Below are 13,124 nucleotides of genomic sequence, written 5' to 3' on the forward strand. Positions count from 1 at the left end.
CTTTCCTGCTGTTGCTAATGCCTGGGAATCTAGCTAAAGAGGCCTGTGGGGCTTCTCCCTGACTGCCCCTCTCAAGTTCTCCAAAGCTGGTTCCCTGACCCTGTCTTCCTCCTCCTTGCTTTCTGTCACTCTAGCCCAACACTCGCCCTCAGCATGTGTCTGTTTTCCCGCAATGGCTAAAATGCCTCGTTCTGTACCTCCACATTTCTCCTTCTCTCCTATGTCCTCCGCTGAATGAAGAGAGCTGAGTAACCATCTTTGTTCCACCCAAAGCGTCCCCTCCTGCCCAACATGCTCTTGAGTCCGGCCAGCTGGAGTCCCAGGCACAGGCAGCAAGCTGGGAGACTCACTGGGCTTATGGAAGGCTCCAGCCATAACTCCCGATGGTTTTGCACTCCGGCAGTAGGTTCTGGCTGTGAGCATGGCTCAAGGGTTGGGAAGGTTTGGCTTAACAGAGTAGGACCGCACTGCCTCTCTCCTTTGGCTCATAGTGCACTTCTAACCCTCTCAGGCCAGAGGAAAGAAGAGTTTCACAGTCCCCCCCGCCCTTCAATCTTTTCATTCAGACCTGTCCACAACAACAGGAGGGAGGGGGGTCCAAAAAAGGCTCTACAGTGGCTAAAGAGAGGTCTCTCTCTTCTTAAGGACCCAGAAAAAGATAGTGACAGAGAATCACAAACAGAGACACACATTCATGAACACACAAAGAAATAAAAATGCAGATATCCTAAAATACAACTCACTCCCCACCCCAAAGGAGGACAAAAAGCAAGGATACACGATGACCCTCAGAAACACAAACAGGAACCATAAGCTCCATGAAAGCCTCCGCACGCAGAGGCATACAGAATATGCAACAAGACACACAATTCACTCAAACTGTACTTAGTGGATACAGTGTCCATGAGCACTGGGCACCCAGATAAGCCCCTGCCACGCTAAAGTCTAAACCAGAAGATAAGAATCCCCAGGTGCATTTGAAACAAAACCTCTGTGTAAAACCCCAGGCAGACATTTAGGACCAGAGCGAAAATGAAAGTGCTACAGGGGTCACAGGCTTCCCAGAGTCCTGGCCCCATCAACAGCCAAAGGCCAAGGCCACAATATTCCCTGTATCCAATAAGCCCAAGCCCTCCTTTACCTGTCTGGGCTGCCCAGGGCCCTTCCCCACTCCCTCTCTACCCGGGAGTTGGGTGTCTGGGAGAGCCCCGACTGGGAAAGGGAAGTGCAGGCAAGCAGACAGAGCTGGTGACTGCTGGAGTTCACATACATTTATTCAACTGACACCAATGGGAATGGGGGGGAAGACAGATTTTTTTCTTCCACACAAACCATCAGACGATTTCACAGAGAAGTCTAAATCAATGCACACCCAGTGGACAGAGAACGCAGATAGCGGCCCGCTGTACAGATATTTACACATAATTACAGGACCCCCTGCCATAGGATGTGCCCTCGCCCACCCCATCCCCACCTCTCCAGTCCTTGACCCAGACCCTCCTCTCCCACCCCAACCTCATTGCCTTTAGCTACAATAAATATCCCAGGGCCTGGGACAGAGCAGAGCACTGAGAGGGCCGCTGGCCCTGGATGGCTGGACCCAGCCGGCCATGGGAAAGGGGGAAAGTTCCTTCAAAAGCACCCCAACACTAAAGAGGGAGGATGTTCCTCAGTGTGGTGGGATCCGGGGTTTCTGCAGGGATTGTGGAGACCCCTCGCTCAACCTCTCCGTTCAACTTCGCTTGTGTAGACACTGCTTTAGGCTTCAGAGAAAACTAACTTCCTTGGAGAACAGCAAGAAAAAAAAGTTGAAAATTTCTTTTAAGCACAAAGCGGATAATAGGTATCTTTAAATTATAATATTGGACAAGCAGTGCCTCAAAGTTGGGGAAGGAGTGAGGGAGAGGCAGAAAGGGAGACCTCTCTGCGCAGTTGGGTGTTTCTGGCGGAATCTGCAGGGCCTGGGCAGACATCTCTCTGGGAAAGCATTCCTCCCGGGCCTCTGAGAGGCGCAGAGGCTGGGAAAAAGTGAAGGATACCCCCCGCCCCTTTTACTGCTCATATTGGAGTGGGATCATGGCTTGCGATTTCATCGCATAGACCTGGGCCTCTCCCTGAGCGATGGAGCCCGCTTCGTCCCAACTATTGGCAAAATTATGAGCGTGGAGCCTGAAGTGCCAAGTCACGAGCGCCGGCCCAAGGTCTGGAGACTCTTCATAAATAGACTCCCTGAGTTCCGCTGAGACCGCAGGAGCTCCCGGGAGAGGCTGAGTGCGGGCCTTACCGGCCCTGAGCTCGACGTGGTCAGAAGTGGCAGCCACTGAGGCCGGCGACTTTGCTGGCAAACGGGGGCCCTGAGGACAGGAGCGCGTCCCCGGGGTGCGAGAGGCGGATGTGGCCGGCCACTGGAGCCAGGGCTGGGGCAGTCAGCATGGCCAAGACCTGGGCTTGACCCCCAGGACCCGCCGCCGCCGCGAAAGGCGATCCCGGGGAGCCCTCGCCTCCGCCCGGGGGTGCTGCCCCGCCGCCACCGTGGCCCATGATGTGGTCTATAGAGAAGGAAGGCCTCTGCCCGGCCCCGGTGCCCCCGGCGCCCGCACCACCGCCCGCGTCCGTCTTGAGGCCCTGGCGCAGGAGTGCGGTAGACAGACCAGCCGCGGTGCCGGCTGCGGGAGGGCTCAGCGACGCGGGGTAGAAGGCTTTGGCGCAGCCCAGCTCGGCGCCCAGGAAGGCGGGCAGGCCTGCGGGGCCGGGGCCCGACCCTGTGCCCGGGGCAGGCGCAGGGGCCGGAGCCGAGGCTGCGCCCGCGAACACCGAGGCCGTCGGAGGTCCGGGTGGAGGAGCAGCGGCGCGGCCTGGGGGTACCGACAGCTGGCAAGGCGCGGCGGCGGCGGCGAAAGCGAAGGCGTGCGGGTGCGGATGCGGGTGCGGAGCCGGGCCCGGTGGGGGTGCGCCGTAGGCCGGGAGCGCCAAGCCGTAGCCGTAACCGTAGGCGCCATAAGCGGCGAAGCCCGGCAGGAAGGCGCCGGGGTCCCCCGCCGCCGCAGCCCCGCCACGCAACAGCAGCTCCGGATGAGGGTGCGTGTGTGGATGCGGCGGCGGTAGCGGCTGCCGCTTGAAGCGCTTGCGGCGCCGCAGGAAGCTGCCGTTGTCGAACATGTCGGCCGACTCCGGGTCCAGCGTCCAGTAGTTGCCCTTGCCCGGGTTGCCCGGCTCGCGGGGAATCTTGACGAAGCAGTCGTTGAGCGAGAGGTTGTGGCGGATGCTGTTCTGCCAAGCAGGGAACTTCTCCCGATAGTAGGGGAAGCGGCCGCTGATGAACTCGCAGATCTCGCTCAGCGTCAGGCGCTTCTTGGGGCTCTGCAGGATGGCCATGGTGATGAGCGCGATGTACGAGTAGGGCGGCTTCACCAGCGGGCTCCGCGTCGCCGCGCCCCCCGACGGCGGTCCCGGCCCGGGCCCCGCCGCGCCCCGGGCCGCCGAAGCGCCCGGCCCGGGGCTTCCCGCTGCGGCCGCCGCCCCCCGGGGCGCTAGAGCGCGGGGCTCGCCGTCCGAGCAGCCGCCGGACTCCTCCTCGTCCTCGGCTGCGTCCGCCTCGGTTTCCTCCGGAGGAGGCTCGGGGCCGTGGGGGAGCACGTCCCGGGGGGCGCGGGGCCCGGAGCGGGCAGGGAGCTCCCCCCCACCGCTGCCGCCGCCGCCGCCCACCACGTCTATGTCTGCGTCGGCCTCGGACAGCGCGGCCGGGGAGCTCTCGGAGGACATGATCTCGCAGCAGCAGCTGCCCAGGGTCATGGTGCCGCCGCCGCCACCGCCGTTCTCCGGCTCCGCTCCGGCCGCGGCTCCGGCTCCGCCGCGCTGCCTCTGGGGCGAGTGTGTTTTGCGCGCGGGCGGGGAGGGGGCGGGGGACTGAGGCGGGGAGGGAGGGGTGTCCCCCAGCTCCGCAGCGACCCCTCGTGGCCCAACTCGCCGCTCTCACCTCTCGGTGAGCACCCGACTGGCTGCTGTAGCCGCCGCCCCGGGAGCCGGAGCCGGGCGCCTGCACCCGGGGCGTGGGCGGAAGGAGCTGAGGCTGCCCCTGACCCTGGCCGGTGTCGGCCCCCAGTGCCCCCGGGATGGGGGGTAGGGGAATTAGTCCCTCCCGCCTCGCGGCTGCCTAAGGCGGAAGAGCGCGAACCCGGGGCGGAGCTCCCCGAGCGGGGTGGGGCGGGGCGGGAGGGGGCGGGCGGACTGCCTCGGCGGAGGGGCCCGGCGGGAACAAACAGCCGCCGCGGCGGGAGCTGGCTCGGGTGGCTGGAGGCGGGTCCTCCTCCGCCCGCAGATCCCGCAAACGCTCCGCTCCCCGGAGCCGCCGCCTGGAGCCAGTGCGCTCAGCCCCTGGATGTTAAGGTCCACGCGGGCGCCAAACGGAGCCGGGAGAAGTAGCGACAGCCCCCACCCTTCATCTACCCAAGGCAGCGCCCTGGGCCACCAAGGCCGAAGCGCAGTTGGAGCTCGAGCGAGAGCCTGAGACGGCCCGACCTAAGCCGCCCGAGCTGGGCCCGCCGGATCCCAAGCGGCTTCCGGCCCAAGGGGAGACGCACTTGAGTGACCGCGAGGAGCAAACTTGGCGCTCTCAGCCTCGGGCCTCGGAGAGGTGAGAGATTCCGGCTGCGCCCCTCTCCTCCCTTCCAAAGCCGAGACCCCGCCACACATCCTCTTGCTGCGACGCGGGACCCCGGACGCAGAAGTGTGTGCGGGGAGACCCGGGGAGCGCGTCGCCTGTCCGTCGCCCTCTCCCCGAAGCTTATGTGCGGCGCTTCGGCCGCATTCCGGGAGCGCGGACCGACCCATCGCTCTGAGTTTGCCTGCACCCTGCCCTTTTCGGTCCGGGTATCCGTTTGTCTTGGGCTCTGTGACTCTGTCTCTCGCCTTCGGTGAATCTCTGCCTTGTTTCCTGTGGAAACCCTGCATTTGTCTGGGTGTCTCTTCGTGGGTCCGAGAATCCCTCGCTCCATTTCCCTACCCCCAGTCGCACTGCAGGGCTGCTCCCCCTTTCTGGCCGGACTTGTAGGCTCTACGGACCGGCCACAGGACCCCGACAGACACCTTCCTCAATGAACCCTGACCTCAGCCCCAGGCCCGCGTTGTCTCGTCTCTCAGGAGCCCGTGCACACAAGGTTGGTCCTGTGCCCTTCTTCTTACGAGCCGGGTTTCTGCCCAGCCCATTAGCCTCCTTTCTCCCCTGGCCAGGAACCCAGCCACCAGTAGACTGGGCCCATCTCAACCCTGAGCGGTGACAGGGGTGGTAGGCGCTGGTGGTGGGCAAGAACTGAGCTGATAGACGGGCTGCTGCCCCGCCAGCGCCGCGCAGTGGTCAGATCTCCGGCAGGCGAGGCCCGAGACCCAGCTGCCCTCAGCTGTCTCAAGGCTGTATGACAATCAGCAAGGTACTTTCCCTACCCAGCCTCAGTTTCCTGCTTTGCCTAGTAGTTAAGAGCAGGAACCCTGAAATTAGGCTGCTGGGATTCTGGTCCTGGCTTGCTTATTTACGAGCTCTGTCATCTTGGATACATTTCTTAAACTCTTTTTGCTTCTGTTTCTCCCTCTGTAAAAATGAGATTTAAAAGCGCACCTACCTTCATGACTAATACCTAAAAGTAGCTATATCACTCTAGGCTACTTATGAAGAGGATATTGAGAGCACTTTGCAGACTCTTGGGGAGAGAGAAAGCAGGTGGGGGTGTAGTCTCCCACCTGGATCTCAAGCTATGGTCTAGCCCTCCACTGGGTTACCCGTATTGGGGTAACTGGGTTATCTAACCCTCTCTGGTCACTATGCTGAATCAGATCCCCTATAGATAAGTGCTGGAAGCAGGGTGTGAGGGATCGCCAGGCCCCTGCAAGCTGTAGTTCAGCAGGATTGTTGTGAGGGTGGATACATTCTTTCATCTAACAGTTTCCAGCCTATGGAATAATCTAGTGTAAATCCAAATTTCCCATTCCACAACCAGAGGCCCAGAGGGGGGTGGGGTGGGGCAACCAGAGGCCCAGAGAAGGGAAGAGACTCACCTAGGCTCCTACAAGATAGAGCAGGGCCAGGTGCTTGTCACTTAATCTTCATGATAGAGGTCTCCATCCTCTCAAGCCATCTGGCTAAGAGCAGAGGAGAGTGGAAGCAGGTCTGACTGCCCCTGTCCTGGGGGAGAAAGTCCTCTGTTCCCCCTACACACACTCCTCAGACCAAGGGGATCCACCTGGTATGCAGGGTCTGCATAAATCCACCTGGTATGCAGTCTGCACAGTTTATGCAGACTGTGGCCGGTCCGTAGAGCCTACAAGTCCGGCCAGAAAGGGGGAGCAGCCCTTTCGCTACCTCCTTCGCTACCTCCTTCCTGTCCTCAGGAAGATGAGAAGAGGTCCAGTCCTCAAACCATGGACAAGCAATTGGGCAGGGGTAGTGGCCCTTTTCTAGGTGATAAGGCCCTCCAGAGAAAAAGGTGGGGGGCGAGGGTTGGAAAGAAGTTTTTTGCATGAGTCCAAATAAACTCACATATCTAAGGTTGCTAGATTTAGCAGATTTATTTTATCTGGCAACCCTACACCTACCCCAAGCTTGTGTATTACTTCGTGGAGCTCTCTCTGGTACTCACAGGTAGCCCAAACTGTCTACGGCATATCAGCTCCAGCCCGGTTCTGCCCTGCTAGTATCTAAGAAAATGGAGAGGAAAATCAACATTGGCCTCAGCTTACTACACCTCACCTTCTGAATGTCTTCATTTCTAAAATGGCAGGCATTCGCCAGTCCCTTCCTCCCTTGCCAGCACTTTCTGGCTCCCCAGGCTCCGGCCTCCTGCCCAGCTTCAGGGTCAGGCTGGCTGAGACATTTGCTGCCCACATCTCCTGGGTTCTGAAGGTCCAGGCAAGACTCTACAGAGCCGCCGTGGCTGTGGGCTATTGCCTCTGCCTGGTTCTGCTTCACACTCGCTGCTTGCTGAGGCCCAGGTTGGGGGGAAGGGATACAGGCCCTTAGTCCCTGTTCTGCAGTGTGGGGGCGGGACATGATCTTAAGGAATCCTGGACCCTTCAAACACACACTTTTACAGGAGTGCAAACAGGCTCTGGAAATCATGTGACTTGGCCAGGCTCTTGAAGCTCCCCACGTTACTCCCAGGGTTGGGTTGGACCCAGGTGTCAAGACTCAGAGGCCAGAACTCCTTTACTTATCCAAATAACTCTGCGTAGCCCCTCACCAAGCTCGGGAGAGGTGTTTCTAGGAACCTCTCATCCCTCCCAAGGTTTTGGTGTAAATCTAGAAGGGCCAGTTTGTGTTGAACAACGCCAGGAGTAGGTGAACTGGGGGCTGGGAGAAGGTCGAGGGGGACCTTGGGAATTTATTTCGTTTTCTGCACTTCTCCGCTGGCACCAGCCTTTCCCACCTGTGGGCTCAGCCTCTTCCAAACCTTCCGGTCACATTTGCTATCTGGGTGACTCTGTCACTTCCCTCCAAGGAAAATCTATGCTTCAGCGCCCATGCCCGAAGCTTCCAAGAAGCAGAAGGCAACAGGCTCTGGGGGCCTTGGCTACAGTGTCCCTAGTAGGGTCTGGCCTTCTCCTTCCTCTGCCTTACTATTTCGCTACCTCCTTCGCATAGCCAAGAAACAACTGGAAGGAGGCTTTGGGGGGCGCCTGTTGGGAGGGGGGTCCACCCCAAAATGCCCGGACAGCCAGGGAGTTGTTGCATGTTTATTGTGATGTGTTGCTGGCTATCAGTGGTGTCCCTCCCTTTATGGCTCCTCCCTTGGCTTCTTATGGTCGCCGTAGACGTGCTGTTCTCGACTTAGGGAAAACGACAGCTATCAGATGGTTTTGAGAATATAATGAAGTCAATCGCGAAAGTGGCGAAGAGCGGCGCTGAGCGAGCAGGAGGCGGGACGCGGAGCGGACCGACCTCACGCGCGGCCTCCCCGCCGGATGAATTCTGCGAGCACAGTACGGCCTCAGCCGGGCAGGGGGACACCACGCCCGCACACTTCTCCAATTTTATTCACAAACCTTGCCAGTCTCGGGGAAAGCTGCGAGACCCGCGCAGCCGCCCCCTCTTTCCGTTCCTCCATCGGCTGCAGCTCGGGTGTGGGGGATGGGGGCGACAGTTGTTTGGCGGAAGCCGGGGCATCTCCGGACCCTTTTCTTCACCCAGATCTCCGCCTGTTCCAGAGCGATCGGCTCCCTTGGCCCGGGCGGGAGGCGGGAGATTCCAGATCGGGAGACCTGAGAGGAAGAACCTCAGGCGGCGGGGCTCCCCACACACAGGAGCAGGGCCCCGGGTCAGAGTTCAGAGAGAGGCCGGACCCACAGCAAGCAGAGAAATGACAGGGCTCCCCGCCTGTGTGCCTTCGCCCCAGCCCACCACCCGCCCTCCCCCAAGCGCCTCTGAACTGCTCCCCAGACCTCCACGTACCCCCCACTTCTCAGAAAAAAATGTCTTTCTCTTCTTTCACCATGCCTGGCCACAGCCGCCTCCCGGCACCCCTATCCTGGGACTACGTAGTGGGGGGGCTCCCTTGAGCCCCAGCACCGAGCAGCGGTTGAGACCCGAACGAGCTGCGGAGCCGGTCGACTCTGGTTCGCGGGAAGAGGGTTGCGGGCCCAGGCAAGGGTGAAAACAGCGCGGCTCCGCAGCCGCCCAACCTGGGGCTCTGGCTTCGCAGCGACCGCGGTGCGACAGGCTCCCCTCGCTGGGGAGACGCACAGCTGGGGGCAAGGGAGAGGGGACGCTAACAGGTGTGTCGGAGCGTCAGCCTCAGGTCTGAGTGCCCCTACTGTCTAAGTGCGTCCCGGGTTTTTGCGAACGAGGGTCTGTTTCTCCTCCCTCCGCGTGCGTGTGCCCCTCCGGACGCCGGTGGCTCTGTGTGTCCGACCCGCGCCTGTCCCGAGTGCTCCCCTGCCAAACGCACGATGGGTGCGGGGACTGCCCTGGAAGCCTCGCCGGCCAAAACCACCGCTCTGCCCCAGCGCCGGAAGCGGCGCGACGTGGCTGGGACTGCGAACCCACTCCAGGTCCGCAGCGTGACCCTGGCGGGGAAGGAGGATGTGTGAGGGTGCAAGCCTGGGTGTGGGTTTGGGACGAGAGCCGGGGGAGAGAGAGGAGAGCGCACGGGCACGGCGCGGCGGAGAGCCGGGAAGAGTGTAGCGGCGGCCTCCTGCCCACCAACTGGAGGCCACCCGCTGGAGCAGCAAGACCTCGGGACCCCGACGCCCTTCCGCAGCCCTGAAGTGGGGCAAGGCGGGAGGGAAGGGAGGAGGGGCCCCGCCGTCCGAACCCGGTAACCGGCGCAACACGCACATGCGCGCGCCGTCGCGTTTAGCCTTTCGGAGCCCCAGGCAGGGTTGCTGGTGAAACCGTAAGCCCCTGCGTGGTTGGGGAAATGATGCCGGGTGCCTGACCCCTCTGGGATGCGGAGCCGCGTAAGCCCCACCGAAGCAGAGCGAGGGGACCAGAGGGCGTCTCGGCCTTGCCATGTAGACCCGGTGACCGATTCCTGGGGAACAGCGACCTCTGGAGGAGCGGCGCGTCCACGCAGAGAGTCAGGAACTGGACGACCAGGTCTAGGACCAGAGGGCCCTTTCTCCACCCCACCCCTTTGGCAAACTCATCCAGAGACTCATAACCTCCGGACTCTTCGCGCATGCTTGCTTCCTTTCCCAACCTGTACTAATGCTTGAAATCCTTTCAGAGATCCCGCCTCCTCCAGAAAGAAGGCTTCTCAGGAGCCCAAAGCATCTTGCCCTCTTCCTGCTCTGAGCTCCTCCTAACTGAAAGCCTGAACCCTTGACAACAGCGCTTGCATCCTGCTCTGCACAGCCGACCTGCTTCCTGCCTCGCCGTTCTCCAAAAGACCATTAATCCATACACTCCACCCACCCTTTGCATTGTATGCTGGGTGTGCTGTTTTTCTTTCCCTCCAGTAAATAAAAGACTTAAGTCATTTATCCCAAAATTGAACTGTAGGTCTTAAAAGTCCGTTTACCAGAGAGGGAAACCCAGAGGGAAGGCTGACTTGCCCAAGGTCACACAGCAAATTGGTAGCAAAGGCGGAACTAGATCCCTAACCTCTCATTTCCCAAGCCCAGAGCCCTCTCCATTTCACCTGGATGTGGGGAAGGGCTCATTTTGAGGGGTGAGGCCTGGTTGGGGGAGTCGACATAAGGAGAGGGGAAATACAGGAGAGAATGGGGTAGAGGGGGTCACCGCTCCAGGGTGGGGCAGGAAGGAAGAAAGAGGGGGCAAAGCTGCCCTGGAAAGTCAGACTCTTCCTTTCCTCAACCCCAGCCCAGATCAAGCTACTTTGAAGTACTCTAAATGTCAGGGGTTGGCTAAGTGTCTTGCCTCAGGAGGTGGGTGGGCTGGATACAGCCTCAATTCAGGCAAATATCGCCCTGCCCTCTGCCCTGGGAAGGGGGAGAGGGGCTAAGAAACCTCTGCTAATACACACCCAAGGGGTGCTGCTGAGACCTCAGAGCAGCAGGAAGAGGCCGCCTGGTGCTTGCAATTATAAAGTTAAAGGAGAAACTAGGAGGATGATTCTCATGCAATGTGCATGAGCCCCCAGTGATAGCTGCCCTCAGCTGCTTTGCTTTTAGGGAATCCTGTGTTTGTCTGCACAGATAACCAGGCAGCCTGGCCCCTGCCTCTGTGTCCAGCCACACCTCCAACCCCTGCACTCCACTCAAAACTGCTTTCTCTCGCTCTAGACCATTACCTGCAGCTCACTCCTGCCTGGCTCAGTCCTCCTAATCCTCTGCCCATTTCAAATATCAAACTTCATGAGACACTTTCCGCAACAACACCTCCCATTGGCCAGGCTATGAGGGGCTCCTGCCTGTGTGCCCCCAAAACACTAAACTCCCTCTGTTGTCATCATTTATCTTCCAGTCTGTCGCCCTCTGTAGACTGTTCCTTGAGAACACTCATTATGTTGCCTTCATCCTCATTTTTCCTCCTCTACAGGGTGGAGATAATAATTGTACCTACCTCGCTGAGTTCTCGTGAGGATTAAATGAGCTAATGTGTATAAAGCCCTCAGCCCAGTGCCTGAAACTGTGAAAAAGCTCATCAAACATTTCTCATCATTATCAGTCACTCTGCCTCCTGCCAGCCACAAAACCCAACACACGGTAGGTATTCAGTGAATGTTAGACATGTGGATACAGGAACCAATGAGTGAATGAATGAACAGTGTGATGTATTTCTCCCTCTTGTCTGGGACTCCCCAGACAGATAGCTTCCATCACCAGCGGAAATAGGTGTTCTTTGAAAACAGACATTGCTTCTCCCCCATCAGTCCCCATCCGCGAAGGGAGGAGAACACGTCCCCCTATGAAAGAGAGTCTTTCCATGGTCCCTGACCCCAGCATTCATTGGATTTCTCTCTTGTGTTCTCTGTCTCAGTTTCCTTCTTTTAAAATGTTGTGACCAATCAAACCAGCCAAATCATGACAAAATCTTCCAGGGGCTCCCCATTGCTTATAAGACAAAATTCACTCTCCTTAGCATGATGAATTGAACATGTTTACAGTTTTGGGGTATCCCATTTCTCTGTTGGATTAGACTTCCCCTCCCATAGTCCACATGGTCCTGATGGGACTGTCCAATCTCTGTGTCCTTCACACTTACTTCCAAGAGTAGACAGGCAACCCAGCAAGGTCAACCATAGCAACCATTGCAAACCCAAGTCCCAGTGATTGGTCTAGTCAGGAGTAAGGGACCTAAGCCAAGCCAGTCACTCCTTCTACAAGATTTGATATATGGACTCTGGGACTTCAGGAGGAGTGCTTCTCCTTTTGGATCAGAAGATCAGGTGGAGAATGTGGTTTGACACTGAAGCCCATACACAGAGGAGAAACAGGCTAAAGAGAGAGACAGGTTAACAACAGTGCTGCGTCCACCAGCTCTGCCCAAAACTCGAATCCTTAGACTTCCCAGACATTCTAAAGATATTCTCCCTTTTCTTAAACTAGGTGTAATGACGTTCTGCGAGTTCGAGTTGAATTTCACAAACAGCAGAGCCATAAGAGAGGAGGATCCTGGGTCCCTAAAACCTTTGAGGTGCCATACCACCCTGAACTGCCTCAAGACTTACAGGGAAAGGAAATACATTTCAATATTGGTTAAGCCACTGTTGTGGAATTTTCTTTGGTGGGGGGGTGGTGGTGGTAGTGGAGTCTGTTACTCACAACTGCACCCTAATTAATACAGGAGGGGATGGAAAGATGCCCTATAGACACAAAGGACCAGTCTAGGGTCATTAGCCTGGAGAATAAAGGGCTCAGCGTTGACACAGCCCCCACCTTCAAATCTCTACAGGACTGACCTGGAGCACAGAGACCATGGCAAAAGGGAGCCTGAAGGCTGTCAGGAGACTCAATATCTGTGACTCCATGGAAGGAGAGCCTTCCAATAGGGCTGTCGCTCAGAGAGGTGATAGGTGACATTGATAGGAGTGAGCGCCCCATCACTGGAAATGTGTGAGCTATGGCTGGGTGATCACTGGATAGGAATCTAGGCACAACAGACAGACTATAAGTCTTAGAGATGGGTTCAGCTTATGCCTCCACCATGTATTAGTCTCAAACAAATACCTTTCTAAGCCCCAGTGTCCTTGTTTGTGAAGGATCCAGATAGCTGGGTTGGAGACAGAAACCAAGGAAATTTCCTAGCTGTCACTTCACAGAGACTCCTGACGCTTAGAACGAGCCAACTATGAGTCAGGATGCCTCAGAGAGGATCCTTGCTGGCCTCCCAACCTTGACATTTTTGAGGATACCTGCTCCAACCTGCCTGTTGAATGCACCTCCCCCTCGTTTGTTCCTGCAACTGGAGAAGAGCAGTGGAGCCTGAGTCTAGGGGCCTGAGATCTCCTCTCATCCCTGCCTGTGCCCCTCCCAGGTCTTCTGCTTCCTTATCTGACATGTAAGAAGTGCATCCCCTGTTTTGAACTCAAGAATCTGGCTCAAGAATCAGGGCTCTTAACTATTGTGCCCTACCTACAATTCCAAAGGTGAGTGATTGCCATTCACAGCAATAATAATAACCATGTTTGCATGGTCTTGACCTGCCTAGGCTCCTGCTCATCCTGTCTCAGTCA

The 13,124-nt window shown here is 58.0% G+C and overlaps 1 protein-coding gene and 1 long non-coding RNA gene across 3 annotated transcripts; one reads left to right on the top strand and one right to left on the bottom strand.

Annotated features, from left to right (window-relative positions):
• Positions 1–2,304: 2,304 nt before the first annotated feature.
• Positions 2,305–3,792, bottom strand: FOXD2 (forkhead box D2). The gene has a single exon (XM_035020165.1). The coding sequence runs from the start codon at positions 3,790–3,792 to the stop codon at positions 2,305–2,307; it is 1,488 nt and encodes a 495-aa protein (XP_034876056.1).
• Positions 3,793–4,277: 485 nt separating this feature from the next.
• LOC118019445 lies at positions 4,278–12,150 on the top strand. 2 transcript variants are annotated; one of them, XR_004681678.1, is made up of 3 exons: positions 4,278–5,156; positions 10,988–11,154; positions 11,998–12,150. It is a non-coding gene; the product is annotated as an uncharacterized LOC118019445 (long non-coding RNA). The 2 variants fall into 2 exon arrangements; XR_004681677.1 differs by having other exon boundaries at positions 4,278–4,633.
• Positions 12,151–13,124: the final 974 nt, after the last annotated feature.

This window comes from Mirounga leonina, unplaced genomic scaffold (assembly GCF_011800145.1).
Source record: "Mirounga leonina isolate KUSES-001 unplaced genomic scaffold, KU_Mleo_1.0 Mir_173, whole genome shotgun sequence".
NCBI lineage: Eukaryota > Metazoa > Chordata > Mammalia > Carnivora > Phocidae > Mirounga > Mirounga leonina.

Coding starts and splice junctions, on each gene's coding strand:
- FOXD2 (XM_035020165.1), bottom strand. CDS start 3,792: ATGACCCTGGGCAGCTGCTGCTGCGAGATCATGTCCTCCGAGAGCTCC.